Source organism: Neolamprologus multifasciatus, chromosome 11, assembly GCF_963576455.1.
Source record: "Neolamprologus multifasciatus chromosome 11, fNeoMul1.2, whole genome shotgun sequence".
NCBI classification, from domain to species: Eukaryota; Metazoa; Chordata; class Actinopteri; order Cichliformes; family Cichlidae; genus Neolamprologus; species Neolamprologus multifasciatus.
Genome location: NC_140449.1, coordinates 32,617,700 through 32,635,356, shown reverse-complemented (window position 1 = coordinate 32,635,356; position 17,657 = coordinate 32,617,700). Strand labels below are relative to the sequence as shown.

The 17,657-nt window shown below is 40.3% G+C and overlaps 1 protein-coding gene and 1 long non-coding RNA gene across 4 annotated transcripts in view; both read right to left on the bottom strand.

Moving 5' to 3' along the window:
• Window positions 1–17,657, bottom strand: part of rftn1b (raftlin, lipid raft linker 1b) — a 160,995-nt gene that overhangs the window by 38,881 nt on the left and 104,457 nt on the right. For all 3 annotated transcript variants that reach the window (XM_085178299.1, XM_085178300.1, XM_085178301.1), the window contains one exon: window positions 12,271–12,474. In XM_085178299.1, coding sequence (XP_085034425.1) covers window positions 12,271–12,474 — 204 coding nt within the window. The remainder of the gene's footprint in view (window positions 1–12,270; window positions 12,475–17,657) is intronic.
• LOC146509043 (uncharacterized) lies at window positions 171–10,890 on the bottom strand. Its single transcript, XR_014876968.1, has 2 exons — window positions 7,848–10,890; window positions 171–6,021 (listed from the first exon to the last, which is right to left on the bottom strand). It is a non-coding gene; the product is annotated as an uncharacterized LOC146509043 (long non-coding RNA).

The window sequence follows — 17,657 nt, the reverse complement described above, 5'->3', positions numbered from 1 at the left end:
AAGTTTAATGCAACTCCTTTAAAAATCGACTCTTCGATCAAACCAGTCTGTGTGATAGTGAATCCTTGTGTGAAGCATGAGCCATCTGAGTGCATTCGTATTTGGTCTCATGCCCAAAGACACTGAAGTGCTTCCAAATGTGTGAATCCGTTTCCTCGCTGGAACTCTGAGATTTTCTGTCAAAACCTACATACAGTTAAATGAAACTGTATTGAAATGCATGCATGCATCCTGTGCCAACACACCCACAAACACCAATTCTTTTTCTTTTCTGAGTTTCTTTCACAGTTTGATTAAAAAAAGAAACTTATTGGAATTTCATCTTCACTGCCTCTCACTTTCTCTGTCTCTCTCCCTTTTTTCTGCCTCTGTTGACTGCTTTTTCCCCCCCGCCCCTACAGATAGCTATTCCTAGATGTGGTGTTTCTTAGCTGACTCAATTATAAACTGTAAACAGCTAAAATGTTGCATAATTTATGATCTGTTGGCAACGAGGCAACTATTTGGAACAGGTCGAACAAGTGAATCAATAGCTGAGATGTTAATTGAGCTGTAGGAGTTGTCTAAGACATGTTGGTGGACATGTTTGTAGTTTACAATGGTGGCTGTAGCTCAGGAGGTAGCGCAGGTCATCTACTAATTAGGCTGGTTGTTCGATCCCTGACTGCTCCACTCCAGCATGCCCAGACGCTGAACTCCAAGCCTCTGATGTGTTCGTGTGAATGTTAGATAGAAAAGCACTTAGGAGTAGAACAATGCTTGTGTGTATTGTGGAACCAGCCCGTTTACAAACAGCTGGATTGTATCTCTGACTCCAAATGTATTTATTAATACATTTAATCTAGTTGCTATTATTACATTAAAAATTCATACTGTGAATATTTAACCTTTCTCAGCGCTATTAGCCAAACCAGTGAATGTGAGCGAGCCCACTTTACTGCTGGCGAGCTGGAAAGTGACCATGCCCCAGGTCATGTCTGCTGACATGATTTAAACATGCATGCCAGGTGCCGCCTCAGAGAGCTGGAGACAAACCGCTGACAGGTTATCCATATTTCAAACAGGACGAGTGGACATTCACAGCGAGGGACGACTGGAGAAAGGGATTTCAGTGTCTAATGCGTGCGGATTGGATGTGGCGCTTCCCCATAGAGCCAGATGCATGACAGCTGGCAGGTCTGCACCTTTGGGTTACCAGGCAGACTTCAGCTGGTGAGGAGGGAACAGAGGGTGGGCAGCTTAGTGACCGGAATGCCATAGAGTGTCGGGTACATGGGTCACAACTACATATGGGTAAGAATACAACAACTTTATTTATACAATAATATGTATTTTATATGAAATATGAATTTGTGATCGGTAATATCATCCCTTCATTTCCATCTTTAGCTATTATTCAGAGACTCTGTAAATGCTCTTTTGGACCCAGCTAAAGAGAAATTCTGAGAGTGGCCATTTTTCTTTTCTGACAGCTGTGGAATGGATTGATTCTTCATCCTTTTGGGAATTACATGCGTGAAAACAGGCAATTATGCAACTACATTTATGTGACTAAAGCTGATGTGGGAGACAGCATTTCTAAACATCAGCAACATTTGTGCTTCCTCACTACTGTCAGACTATTTGTTACCTGCGTGCCCGCTGTGATATCGACACATACAAAAAGATAATCCAATCAAGTCATTTTAGACACTTACAGGTCACGATGAACAAGTTTAATGCAACTCCTTTAAAAATCGACTCTTCAGTCAAACCAGCCTGTGTGATAGTGAATCCTTGTGTGAAGCATGAGCCATCTGAGTGCATTCGTATTTGGTCTCATGCCCAAAGACACTGAAGTGCTCCCAAATGTGTGAATCCGTTTCCTCGCTGGAACTCTGAGATTCTCTGTCAAAACCTACATACAGTTAAATGAAACTGTATTGAAATACATGCATGCATCCTGTGCCAACACACCCACAAACACCAATTCTTTTTCTGAGTTTCTTTCACAGTTTGATTAAAAAAAGAAACTTATTGGAATTTCATCTTCACTGCCTCTCACTTTCTCTGTCTCTCTCCCTTTTTTCTGCCTCCGTTGGCTTTGCCCAAATTTAGAAAGCAGTAAAGGTTGACTGTCATGCATATGAATAGCTCAATGTCTCACAACCGGGTGACAAATCCTCATTGTGGCTCTAGAGATAGCTTAAGCTATACAAGTAACAAAAGCAAACTCCTCGTCAACACCATTACTGTCATTTCTTTAGTAAACAAACTCAGCCCCCCCCCCACCTTGGTTCCAGCTGGGAGGTAGTGCAAATTTGTACGCTGTGTTTATGCATGCGTTTGTGCGGATATAGGCTTATGTGTGCTTCTGTTTGCAGCAAGCTCCCCAGTGTGAATGAATCTTTAATGCACGTCATAAGATTGGAGCTGTATGCAGCTTAGAATCTGTCAATTTAATACAGCTATAATATATCCGACCTTGTGATCAGGCGAGGTCTCCACAAACACTGCTGCCACACCGGCGATTCATTGATGCACACACATACACATGCGTATGCAAACAATGCCACTTAATGCTTTCTCATCCAGCTTCACCATGGAAACCCTTCTTTAGAAGTAGCGTGGGGACACAGTGCGCATCCCTTTGGACCGACCTGACTGTCAAGGTAACATAGCTCTTAGAACAAAAGGCCTGAAGAAACATGAACAGCGATTTATTTGCTAAAAACAAAGGCTGGCAATTTATAAAGTCCAGCTCAACAATCAGTGAAACAGGTTGGTTAACATGCTAAACTTCAAACCTGTACTTTTATAAGTATACGCGAGTTTATTGCTTCATGCAAAAAGCAGAAGGTCTTTGAACTACAAAACAGAGAAACCACATTAATGGTACCGATTAATTGTTAAACTTGTCTAAATATGAGAATGGTGAATGCATGAAGATCAGTGAATTGGAACTATACATATAGGTAAACAGTTCAGTGATATGAAAGTTTTATTAATGCTATGTACTAAGATATTTTATCAATATTCTGTGGTTTGAAAATGTATTAAATCATTAGTTATCCAACCATACAACCACACAATCAAACTAGTGCATCACAAAATAATCATGAGCTACTTCTACCACAATATGAAAGTGTCAGCATTTTAAAAAGATCACAAACATTATAAGAGCGATAGATGATAAAATCATAGATAAAAATCTACAAGACACACACGGCGGTCGTCCAACCTTTTTATGACCTCTGCTTGGATGAATGTCAGGTGACTGAGCATATACTAGGAAAAGTAATTTCAAACCTTTTTTGGGGCAAAGTCAACAACAGTCTACTCTGTACTTGTGGTTTCACGTCCCAGTAACTCTTGGAATTTAAGTTACGGATCTCCTTGCTTCAAAATAATCCACAAGGACTCTTTTGTTACTAAGACATGTATCTTGCCCCATTTCACTATATTTTTAGTGCATACACGTGTTCACGTTTACTACATGAAATATACAAAAAGTACCACAAAGCACCCAAAGAGCCAATCAAAAGCCAATGATATTTCCTCACCCATGTATAATAATACATTTTATTTGAAAGCGCCTTTCAAAACACTCAAGGTCGCTGTACACAGTAGAATAAAAGCAACATAAAAGCAAGAAGTTTACAGAATCATAAAAGCATAAGACATAAACAGATAAAATAGGAGAGTGGAAAGGTTATGTGGGATAAGCTATTTTGTACAAGTGGGTTTTGAGTTTGGACTTAAAGAGAGAGAAGGAAGAGATGTTTCTTAAATCGGGAGGTAGGGAATTCCAGAGTCGTGGAGCAGAGCAGCTGAAAGCCCGGCTCCCCATGGTTGCAAGACGGGGGGAAGGGACGGAGAGTGAAAGGGAAGAAGAAGATCTGAGACAATGAGATGGGGCGGTGATCTTAACCAGGTCAGAGAGATATGGAGGAGAGAGATGATGAATAGCCTTAAATTTATACAAGAGTATTTTGAAATTGATGCGATATTTGACCAGGAGCCAATGAAGCTGCTGCAGGACAGGAGTGATGTGATGGACAGAAGGGGTCCTGGTGATGATACGGGCAGCAGAGTTCTGGACGCGTTGGAGCTTGTGGGTGGATTTTTGAGTAAGACCAAAAAGAAGTGAATTACAATAATCAATCCGGAAAGTAACAAGGCTATGGACAAGAATGGCAGCGGCATGTGGGGTGAGAAAAGGACGGAGACGATTAATGTTGCGCAATTGAAAATATGCAGACCGAGTAATATTATTAATGTGTGAATTGAAAGATAGAGTACTGTCGAGGATGACACCCAAACTTTTCACAGAGGAAGAAACGAAGACCGGTGAGTTATCGATAGCAATAGAGAAACTGTTGGTTCTGGATAATGTTGATTTAGTGCCGACCAAGAGGAGCTCGGATTTATTACTATTGAGTTTGAGAAAATTAGAAGAGAACCATGAATTTAGTTCAGCTGAGCAGAGGGTGAGGGAGGATGGGGGAAGAGCAGAATCAGGCTTAGTGGACAGATAAAGCTGGGTGTCATCGGCATAACAATGAGATGTATGGGTGACAAAAAGATGAGGGTCATTTTTTTGGCATTACTTGGTCTATATGTATGCTGTCAATACAAAGTAGTTAAAGTGTACTAATAGAAGTATAGAACTGGAACACAGTGACAGACAAAAATGAGAAATACTGGGATTTTCTATGATTACTGGTTACTGACCAGTAATCTGACCTGATTGCTGGTTTTCCACCAGCGTTTGACAGATGGTTTCATCTGTGCCAGGCTTCCTAAACAATCATTTAATATATAATCTGATAAACACTCTGGAAACCTTTGTATAATGTTGACTCCTGGCCAGTCTCATTGTCCATAACTCTTTATTTCACCATAATTTAGTTTTGCTCTTTTGGGAGCTGGTGATAAATACTTGTTATGTACGGTTTTCTTGGTATGGGTCATTACTCCAAGCACAGCTGTGTTTTACTGAAAAAAATATCAGAAAGAAATTCACGTTGTACTCTCAAAAATGTCAACTTGTCATTTATAATCTGCTGTAGATTACACAGCATTACCACTGCTCTGAAGTTTCCAATCAGGCACATTTGTGAGATTTTAAGCTGATGCTCTGAGCATTTTTCCCCCAGGGGAAAAAATGCCATGCTCTTCCTGCCTTCGGGCTATTTGCCTGTAAGCACGGCAGATGCTCTTCAGTTGCCAGAGCTTGACTTTGTAACTTTGTAACAAACCCAATCTCATTTTATTCAGGTTATTTTGTAAGGAGCTGTCTGAGTTTTATATTCACATAGATTTTCTGAAAGAAAGGACTTATCTGTCTAACACAAACAGACTTTGGAACTAATTTGGGAATATCCAATTTGAATGATGTATTTTTATATTGTGGTGGCATAAAGACCTCACAAAATATAACTGCACACTGTATGTGAATTATTAGGGACTTGCTCTCCCCACACGCGTAAAGCAGGGGTCAAAAGCTCCCTGTAAATTAATATACACATCACAAGGGGAACAAAAATAAAATAACCTAAGTATAATGAACCCGTGGCTGTTTAAAGCCTTTTTCTGGCAGTGCTTATAAATAAGGGTTCTGTGTCAAATGTTAATGGACATGCATAATCACACAGCTGCTGAAAAAATCCTGGGGGGAAAACTTTGTCATTAGCAGGTCATTTTTCTGTTGGCTGCAAATCAATTCATGTTATGAATAATAACAAACAGGTAGAGAGAATGAAAACAAGGCATCTTGTGAAGAAACTTTCCAGAATGATAGCTGTGGGATTACTCTGTTTTCTTAATTGAATCAATGAATTTACTTCAAATGCAAACGCAACTGGCAGCAGCTTTGATTAACAAATGATTTATATTAATATGTAGATTAATTACAGGATCACTTCCTGAATAACAGTAGGTTAGCGTTTGACTTCATGCTAAAACCACAAATTTACTAGAACATATTACGAACCCTACTTGGTTGAAACAGATAAAGGCTATAAGCTTTCACTACAACGTCTCTCAAAGCCAGTGTTGGGACTAACGCGTTATTAAGTAACGCGTTACAGTAACTACGTTACTATTGTGGTAACGAGCACGGTAACTAGTTATTATGCCAAAATCAGGAACGCGTTAGTTGTTACTAGGATTTAGATAGGGTCGTTACTCGTTACTTCGTGTGGTGGCTATCACGGAGCTTCCACAGATTCTGTAACATTAGCAAGTGGTGGAGGCAGCAGGTGGATGAGGGAAAGGGGACGTAGAAGGAAAAGAGACCCGAGGCGGCCGCCGGTCCAAGTGTGAACTTCAGGTAAGAAGTTATGACCTGCAGTCTATCTGGGTCAGATATAAACCAAGTTTAGGTGGAGTTTATTTTCGTTGTGCTGACTTTTTCCGTACTGCGTACTAGCTAGCATGACGGAGTTTCTATACAGCTGGGTGGGTGCTATGAAGTTAATGATGTTGAACTTTATTTTGTTCATAAGTTATTAGAGTTGCCAATCGTCCCGTCTGGTATTCAGAGAAAATATTACGCGTTTCTTATTGAGGTGAAAAGAAACAGTTTGTCCCGTAATTCAGCTACAATGAAAAAGACACAAAGCTGGAGTTATTCTGTGTCTTTGCTGCACAGCTGCCTCTTCTTCTTTCATTCTCCCCCCTCCCTCTCCCGTTTCTACTTCAATCATGAAAACTGATCAATGATCAGCTGATCGGCTCTCTTGTTTGTTTATCGCCCACTTTGCGCCAGAAAGAAGAAACCAGCGGATGTTGCGCTAAACAACAGCAGCACGTATAAGCTTGATCAGCTGTTGTTAGAATTTATTTAATATTAATTTCTAGTATCAGCTGATGTTTGCTGGAGCCACAGCTGCAAAAAAGCTGCTGGTCATGATATTGGTTTGGTTATCTGGTGAGAGGGAAACATAAAGATGAAATCAGGAGATGTCCTTACTGAATCATCCGACCTGAACAGGTGATGGAGATACAGGTTTACCTTTTAGGTGACATGAATGAGTTGAAGGGAAGTTATGAACTGTTTCTGAGAGACAGATAACCCCAGGATCCTTTTTAGGTAGCTGACAGCTGGTAATTGTGCAGGTGCGGATCTAGCAAAGTTTTGCCAGGGGGGCCAGGTAGGGCATTAACAGGGAGAGGTGGGCACAAAGAAATACTTTTCTTTCTTATTCTAATTTAAAGTGTCTAGCTTTTAAAAAATAATTATCTGAATCTTGCGAACAAACGATTCATAGATTGATGCAAATACACCATCAAAACAGTGTACATCACTGTCACAACAGTGTTTGTTTTCATTCAAAGGCTTTATGATTTTTCCTATAATGGTGGGCCAGTCTCTAGTCAAAATGCCCGAGCCGATTTTTTGTCCCAGTCCAGCCCTGTATGCAGCTCATCTGCAGTCTGGTGTTACCTACATCTTCCTATTCAGAAGGCAGAATTTCCGAGTTCTGAGTACAATCAAAAGCACCACGACTGCAGTTTTTGTGTTGGATGTAAAAGGCGCACATGATGCTGTGACGTAGGCTAGAATCATGGCAGCAGTCAATGATGGTCCAGGCGTGGGATTTCTCTCGTGGAAATATGCACATTATCTTTTCCTTTCTATTGGTAGGTGGCACAGTGCACTTGTGGCAAGTAAGCAAGCTAGAAGACTGGCAAAGTTATGGAAGCAACACATTAACAAGAGAATTCTGAGTAAAACCAAAGTTACTTTCCCTAGTAACTAGTTACTTTGAAAGTAACGAGTAACTTGAAGTAACTGAGTTACTTTTGATAGAAGTAACTAGTAATGTAACTAAGTTACTATTTTAAAGTAACTTACCCAACACTGCTCAAAGCTAACTTGAAAATATTGTAAGACCTTTATGCATGCTAGCTGCTCTTCATGCAGTTGGCACAACTGCATGCTAACATCAGTATGCTAACATGCTCAGTGTCACTATTCTAAAGCCCCGTCAACAAGTGAGACCCATTGCACATGTGCACATCACTTTGCAGCCGACAGCTGGTTACTAGATATGTCAGGTTCTGGCTGCATGGATAACTCGCTATGTATTTAGCAATATTCTTCATTTCTATTGCTCCTTTCAATCACACGCCTTAAAGTTTAGGTGAGTTTAACCCAGTGCTTGCCCACTTATCACTAACGGTCACTTATGTCACTGCTGCATGACGTTTCCCTGATATTTTAAGGCCTCTGGCAGTTACAGCACTACTAGCTTCAGTTCTGTGTGAACAAACTACAGCTGAGTAGTTTTCAGTATTTATAACATTACCAAGTGAAGTTAAAAATGTCACAAGTCTAGCTTATATGTTGCCTTAATAGTGCTAAAAAAACAAGTAAAAACATCCACCAATCCAGGTGAGACATTACTATAAAAATAAGACTTCAACATCAAGAAAAACACAGGGCATAAACAAATCATCAGGATTCTAACTATAAACTCTATATACAATATGCCCACAACTAGCTTGACACTGCCACTGGACATTTTTTAAGCCTAAAGCAGAGCTAGGGAGTTGTCAGCTACTACTAGCTCTGCTTAGCTTGGTTACTCTGGTATGTGATGTGAATTTTGAGTTAAAAAAATACTGACTTAAAATAAAATGTGTGTACAAGAAAAACTCATCAACTGCTTTGAGTATGTTTCAGAATAAATGAACCCTGAACAAGTTATGAAAACATCCACATGTCACTCAAATGATCTCCCTCCATATATATAATTTATATATCCAGGTAGAAGTCTCATTGAGACCCAAAATCGCTTTTTCAAGAGAGACCTGACCAAGAGGGCTGCAGCTTTACTTATGCATGGCTTCCTCCACCACCTGTGCAGCAACCAAAGCCTGACTTTGTGCACCTTGCTCTTCATTTCTGCTGTAAAGGTGAGTATATTAACATGTGAGTCTATTGGGGATCCCTTGCAATAGATGCAGCCTCAAATGACCATTAGAGACCCATGTGGGACTCAGTGTCTCATTTACAAGAGAGATCAACTGTACAAATAAAGGTTAAGTAAAAAGAATAAAATGAAATAAAAAACTTGATTCCATATTTCAACCCTGGATGTCGTTTCCTGATTCAGTGAGACATTTTATAATGAAGCTAATACAAACTAAGCCAGCTCAGCATTATTAAAGTAATAAAAGATGTAGAATTCAAAGGCACAACAAAATTAAACTGAAAAAAAAAAAACAGGGCAAAAGGTCAGTCTTAAAAAAATAGAATAATTATACTCATTAGACACACATGACAACCATGCCGCTCTGTCTCGAGGCTGTAAATAAGGCTGTCACTGTCACTATCCTCCCATCCAACCACATATCTGTCAGTCCGTCTCCTTTATTGTATTGCTGTCAAACATTTACACGTTTGTTAATGAGGTTGAGATGGTCCCCTGCAACACGTAGACTGTCTCGTTCTGAATTCAGAAACTCTTTTCAAAGAAGTTGCTAAATATGGAGACGGCAGGAATGGATACCAATTCTAAAGCCCTAAGCTGCGCGGCTGTTTGATGTAATTAGCTGCTAACAACAAACGGGGTGCTGCTTTGATGTCATACTGCCAGCTGCTCTCGAGAGACCAAAATCCAAAAAGTACAGCGTTCACCTCTATAAAGTTGTCTGTTTTCCAAAGTGGTTGAGCGTAAGCTGTGAGGCAGTGAAGGTAGAGCGCGCAGCTGATATGCTTTCTATCCTAACGAGTAAATTCACTGTTCAAGAGATGCATATCTTAGCAGCACGAGAAAAAACGCAGAAATATGTTAGAGGACCCTAACAGGCAGAAAACATTGAATCATAATAATCCACTTCATTACTCCATTCTCAGGACATAAAATATGCAAGGAGGCACTAATTTGTTATCAGGTTAATTATCTGCGTTTCAGAGTTACTGAGGCGTTCACTTTCCCAAATTAATGAATTATGACTCTTATTTACTCTGGCTGGCTTTTTTCTCCAGTGTCAGAGTCAAGCACAGAGCCACTGGGGTCTGATGGAAGAGGGAAACCCAAACAGGAAATAGTTTAAAAGAGGATACCAGCTTCGTGACTTACATCTTCCAAATGTATGAAGATTATGTCAGAGACAGCACACTGATGGAACTGCAGTGATGCAGTGTCTTAATTTACTTCAAGGCCTCTAGCATTTCACAGTGCTGACCAGCAGCTAATGTTAGCCATGTGATGTATCTCATCTTCATTCATGTGTAGAAAAAGTCTTTCAAAGAGTTCAATGTGTGCTACGATGTGATGCAGAGTTTAAACGTTGAGATTTTTTCTAATATTATAATATTAATTTCGGCTAGTTTTCTGATTTAGTCTTTGGGCGAAGGATCTGTTACCAAAACTCTGGTCACTTAAAAGCAGATTCTACAAAATCATGTCGAATGCTTACAATGCCAGTGTTAAACACGTATAATCAGGCTCAACATCCTAGTGTGTTTGCTAGTGTTTCACACAGCTACCGTTTCCCTGTGTTTTATAGATAATCTCAACTGTCCGGATCATGCTAGCATGTTTCACCAGAGAAGTGAAAAACTCTGGAGACTTTAAATATCTTCATAAAATTTTAAATAAATATAATAAATATAGTAGACTGACCTACTGCCAGACTCAAGTCATACGACTAGCACAGGTTCCATGGCTTGAGATACTGAAATTGGATAAAGTATTTTTCTCCACTGGGGGAATTAATTAATTTAACTCATTATTCAAGTCAATTTTTCTGCAAAAACTCTTGCCAACTACTTGTTGAGTAGTAGTTATGTGGCTATGGAGAACAACTGCTAGCATCTGCAGCAGTCTGCTAGCAACCAAAGCAACCCTAGGGCAAACCAACCATGTGGGGGGCTTTAGAGCAGTGGTCTCCAACCTTTTTGCACCATGGACCGGTTTATGCCCGCAATATTTCACGGACCGGCCCTTAAGGTGTCGCAGATAAATACAAAATAAAACTATAGTACCGGTACCGAAGAAAAAGAAAATTTATTCATAACACACGTGAAAAGAGCCAGGAAAACCGAGTAAACAATAAAAACGATAACAAAATAACGCTGAAAACCGATAAAAACCCTGAAAACTATACATTTCACACCTGAGCCTCAAATCTCGCGGCCCGGTACCAAACGACTCACGGACCGGTACCGGTCCAAGGCCCGGGGGTTGGGGACCGCTGTTTTAGAGCAACACCCTCTTTTCAACCAATTTCACCTAGCAACCAGCCAGCAACCTCCAGCAACCACTTGACAAATGGTTGGGGAATGCACAGTTTTCCCTACTGGTTATCTTACTGGTTTCTTAAGATATAATTTCTAATGTGATTAAGAGCACAACTTTTTTTCTGATAATCCAAATTGTTTGGGTCATAAGTCAATAGTTCTTTGTTTTGTCGTACCATTCACTCATATACTTTTTACAATACAGTATATCATTGTGCAGTACACTGAGCTAACTTGGTGGAAGGTGACTGGAATAATAAGACTGGCAAAGACAGTTGTGTTGCTTGTGTCATCGAGAGGACAGAAAAATGGCATAAAATAAGTCAAAGCTGTGCAAAAAGACTCATTATGAGTACAGCCAGTGATCTTTTATCAAACGTTTATAAAAAATTATAATAATCCTTAATTGGGGTCAGAATTTCAAACACAATAGTGATTTCTTCTGCAGTTGTCACATAGCGTCTATGTGAAGTTTCCATCCTACAGGATTGCACCACTTCTTGACACAGAAGGAGAAAAAGTACAAGAGCAATTTACAAGTGTTAATCAAATATAATTTCATTGCTTTCTGGAAGAAAATAAATGTTAGCTAATGCATAATTAATGCCATACAGGGCAAGGTGCATCATTACCTGTCACAGTCTTTTCATTTTATAGAGGTTGAAGTGAACTGAGCTTCTGTCTGACATTCACATTTTTACTGGCAATACAGTGAAAGGAAAAGGGGTAATTTGGGAAACTTTTTTATATTTAATAACTGTAATAGCTTTGAGCATGCTAGTGGAAGAATTATTCTGCTGAAGCCAAGAAGCCAAGCAATGATAAAGACTCTTTTGATATTTAAGGGAATATGAATGCATTATTCAAGTGTTTTTACATTTCAAACCTATCATTCTGCTTTTGTGTATGTGGAGTTTACCCAAAATCACAGTGTGTGGAACAAAAAAAAAAAACACACTGAATATTTTCTCCAAAAATCATTTTTCTTAGAAAACCTGTATATGCTGCAGGAACAGCGAGTCAAGCCTGCTCACCATTCATGTTGCCCAGGTGGAAATATCCATCGACCAGCGAGGCTCCGTTGTTGAAGTGCTGGGTCATGTGATCCAACCAGTTGGCCTCCACCCCTTTGACCCCTTCGTCACAATTTTGAACTCGCAGAGGCACCTTGACAGTGTAGTACTTCACCTGGCCCTCTCGGACCGGTGGGTGGTTGTACAGCGCCAGCAGATCGACCCCTGTTTAGGCGAGACATAAAACAAAACCAGTCACAGTTTTATTGGTTTTAACTCACAAAGGTTTATGACAATACAGATGTAGCCTTTATGGAAGCCCCAGAATTTACTGTATTATTACTGAATCAATGCTGTACATTGGCTGCAATCCAAAATGTAGTTTGGCACTGTCTGTAGGAGGACTTTCCTTCTCTTCAGCTGCCAGAAGTTATACGAAATATCGGCGTAAATGGCTGCCTGAGAGACAGCCCTGCTTTGTTGCTGTAAAGCAAAGGACTGTCTGCTGTATTCAGCTATAAAAGGATGTAGAAATAAAGCATTTCTTCTCAATCTTTAATGACTACTTTGGTAAATTTCTATTTCCTGAGACTTTTCAAAACTAAAAAATAAACATAGTTAAAATAAATTGGAAGTACATTTATTTCCTATGAGAACAACTACCAAGAAAACTCTGCCAATGCGTGGACAGTCAACAAGCTTCTTGGCCAAGAAAAGCTGGCTCCAGCGTTCATGGTCACCAGCCATCAACAGCAAATAACAATTTGTGTGCTTTCATGTTTTTCAGCAAGTTTATTTTCATTTCCTGGGAAGAAATGTGCCACTGAAAAGATGAAACTTCTCCACGTGAAGCTGTCTATTACTAGATAAACAATAAAGTAGAGGGGAGGGTTTGCGTTGGTCTTTAAAAAGATAAAATACAAAAGCTGAGCTCAAAAAAATGAGCCAGCACTGATGTGTCACATTGAATCAAAAAGACTTTTCAATAAACATCACCCTGAATTGTCAACAATTAAATTTGTAAGGCCTTTTTTTGGCGCTACTTTTGTTTCAACAAGCCAAGATTATGACCGTAAGCAACAACAAAACTGGAGTGCACATAAAAGTAAAAATTAAAGTTACATTCATTTTGTGGTGGTCAAGAAGATTTTAAGAATCTGATACTTGTGTGAAAATAGTATTTTTCAGGAAAATGTGCATGTTTCACTGTGGTAAAAAATGTAAACATTACCATTTCTGGAACAAAGGTTCCACCTGACAGGTGCGAAATAGACGAGAAATGAGAAAGTAATACAAGCAGAGATTTATGATGCCCCAAGCTGGACTCACAAATACGCTGGAAATCTTTTCCAAGGATGCTGCTTCTCCAAAAACAAACGTGAGTTGAATCAAAAGCATTTTAAAGCTACAATTTATCCTCCTCTTCTTTTTCATGTTTTCCAAAAGTGATGTAACTCTGCTGATGCAGAACTTAAAAGGGAGCGTTTCATTGTAACCAAGTTAATTCATAGTATAACCTTGAATAATGCATTAAAAGCGCTGCAGCTAGCTGTTGTTTACATCAAGCAGAAATATGCATAATGCAGTGGGCCTCTGGAGAGAGAAACAGGCTTGGAAATTTGCCCACAGTACGTATGTCACTGCTCCTTGCTCATATCATACTAAATCAAAGTGTAAAGAGCCTTATTTGTTGTGATGTGTGTGAGTGAAATATTTGCTCTGCTTAGCTTTGAAAAAAACACAGAACATGAGATGTGAGCGGGGGTTCGAATCGGGCCGAAAGCATTTCAAATCTAGCCTGGTAACATTTTCCCCTTTCTTTCCAATGCAAATATCACGCTGTCATTCCCCAAGTGAACCAGATGGATGAGCAGAATGTGCGGCAGTGCCACCCACCCAGCCACACACGCACTTGGAGTGGGATGATGGCGGTAGAGGGGGGGGGAGTCATGGCTCAGTTGCTTTGGTTCTTCTGTCTGTCCATCCGTCCGACAGACACCCAGGAAGAATGAATAATTTATAACCATTTCTTGTCTGGCTCCTCTGACTGATCTGACAGCTGGCCACCAAATTCTCTAAATCTTGTCATTTGTCACTCCTGAGAAAAGTCAAATCAGCAGCAGTGCACTCACACACCCTCCCCTCATGCTACCCGTGCTACAACGGGGACAATATGGCAAAGAAATCTTGGACAACATGTGACCACAAAGTGACTTCCCATTCAGCACACCTCTGATTTGCCAAAACAACACAATTTCTTAGTGTGAATGGTTTTGTGGAGGGCTGCGTGGGATTAACTGCTTTACAGTTTATGTGCACGAGCCTGAGATGGCGCATCGCTGTAGTTTGACCCGTCAATTCTTTCTGTATCTCTGTGAGCTTCAGGCAGGCCATGAAGATTTGAAAAATTGAATGAATGAAAAATTCTGTCATATAACTTAGTGATTTAAAATCGCTTTGGGTTACTGCTCTAAATTTTTGTAACCGCAGCATAATTAGATAACTAACATTAAAACCATATTCAACACAGATTACTTCATTTCTGTTGATGGCAGTGTTGTAGAAAGTAGTTACATGTGTCATTTATAACAGCTTGACATAATATAAGAGCCAGTAGCAAGAAACATGCCATATGGCCTCTGTCTGTCTCACAGTATTAGTCATTTTCTGTGTAATAACTATTTTTTTTTAATGCATTATAGTTTATTACTGTCTAAGTATGCTACAATTATGGCTTCAAGGCTACCATAATTCAGGCAGAACGGTAGGCACCTCATTTTCTGAGCCACTGAGAGTCTTTTAAAGCAGTGCTTCTGTATGGAAATACACAAAAACCACACAGAATTAAGAGCCTTGCCTATTTAGCAGGACACGGCAGGGAATAATGTACCAGAATATAACATACGAACACTGACTTCAGATGTCCATCATGGTGGATAACAGTAGCTCAAACTGGAATCAAGGCTTTCATCTGGGATTCTTGAGTTTTTCAGAAACAGTTATGTGGAGACACGTGGCAGTTACACCCATGACGAAGCATTCAAAGCATCATTGTTGCACGAGTCTTTTACTTTTAGTTATAGTTATAGTTAGTTATATTGCTACAGTGTATCATAAAGATTGTGAATATGGCTGATTTTTGGACCAGCCGGATTGCACTAGGCAAATTTTATTTTAAATGCCAGTCAGAAATGTATAATTTCTGACTGGAAAACCAAGGAGTTGGTGGTGGATTTCCAGAGACGCAGACCAACCACACTGACACCGGTGAACATCCAGGGAGTGGACATTGAGATAGTGGACTCGTATAGGTACCTGGGTGTTCACCTGAATAATAAGCTAGACCGGAGCCACAACACAGATGCTCTTTACAGGAAGGGTCAGAGCAGACTCTACCTGCTGAGGCGACTCAGGTCATTTGGAGTCCAGGGAGTGCTTTTAAAGACCTTTTTGACTCTGTGGTGGCATCTGTCATTTTTTTACAGTGTGGTATGTTGGAGCAGCAGTTTATCGGCAGCTGAGAGGAAAAGGTTGGATAAACTCATCAGGAAGGCCAGCTCTGTTCTGGGATGCACCCTGGACCCAGTGCATGGTGGTGGGAGACAGAAGGACTCTGGCCAAAATAACATCTCTGGTGGACAGAGTCTCCCACCCCATGCATGTAAATGTTGCTGAACTGCAGAGCTCCTTCAGTGACAGACTGCTGCATCCTCGATGCATGAAGGAGCGTTTCCGCAGGTCCTTCCTCCCTGCAGCTGTCAGACTGTACAATCAAAACTGCTCCCAACAAACATAGATGTTTAAATCAGCACTGTAACTTGCACTATTTTATCAACCGATTCACACTATAACCAGGGTTTGCCTCTTATCTGTATTTAATTTTATTTAATTTAATAACGGTACAGTACTTTTTTTTTTTAGTTTTTGGTAACCATTGTCCTTGATGTAAATATGTAAAATTGTGTATGTTTCTGTTCTTGCTTTTGTGGTAGTTACATTGACATACCAGTTACACGACAAGGAAAATGATACACTACACGCACACACACACTTTGTAATCCTCCTTGTGTAAACTGCATGGGAGCAGTTACTTTCTGAAGGAAGAACACACGGTTAAGCAATCTTTCAAGAAACTAACCAACATCAATCTCTAAAACACATCTCCTGCCAACTTCCTCCTGAAGCCAGCAGGACCGAGCACTTGTGCTCAGTGGCCTGTAAATGACACACAATAATAAACAATAACAGGATTATCGTTTGCTTTTTGGATTCAGGCCGAGAACAAGACTTTAAAGCCAGAAAAGTCACCTTATGAGCAAATAAATGCACCTAGTCCATAATTTTTCTTAATGTTCCAGATACTTCCTGTGTCACTTTTTTCTGCTGCTGGGCAGTAAAAATGTAATTAATCCCCTAATAAACGATCTCTGAAACACACAGATACAGAGAGCATGACTAAGTCCTTTGAACCTAATCACATGAACGCATTGCATCAACAGGCAACAACTAGGCCTTTCAGAATAAAGTTCGTGCAGCTAACTCGGCTGTTTTTGTTGCAGCTGACGGGGCCAGCTAACAAGAAAACAAGCGCATGAATGCGGTTGGGAGTTTGAAAGCATGCTGCTTCAAAGGCTCATCTCATGGCAGCTCTACTGTTCAAATAACGAGGTCGGTGGCAGCGGCACTGGCGTGATCTTCGCAGCGCAGCGTTCCAACTCAGCATGTCATCATTAAATCTGAAAAGCTGGACACTGATCCCATCAGAGCAGAGATAATACTGATCTCAGCGATGAAAACCGAGCAGCTGAAAGACTCCTTCTGTACGCATTATGAAGATTTCAGACTTGTATGTGTCAGAATTAGAGTTTCATGTACACATTTGTAGTTTTATTTAACTTAAGATATCTCAGGCATTTAAACAGCTGACAGCAGATTCCATCGATCAGGGTAAATTTCAGTAAAAAAAAAATGACATCCATGTGTTGCTCTCCTATTTTATCTGAAACACAATCACTGTCGGTTTTACAGCATTTATAGGTATTGTCTTTTTTACAACCAGAAAAGTCAGTGGGGGAAGGACATCGAGACTGACTTTGAGCTAAGGCGTGCAGATCTCTGATGATCTCTCCTGGACTGCAAATACCACAGCGGTGGTAAAAAAAGGCCCAGCAGCGTCTCCATTTTTTGAGAGTGCTCAGGAGGAACAACCTGGAGGAGAGGCTGCTGGTGACATTCTATAGAGCCACCATAGAGAGCATCCTAACGTACGGCATAACAACATGGTATGCAGGGTGCTCAGTTGCAGACAGGAAAGTACTGCAGAGGGTCATCAACACAGCCCAGAAGATCACTGGCTGCTCTCGGCCCAGTCTGGAGGCCATTGCAAACTCCCGATACCTCAGCAGAGC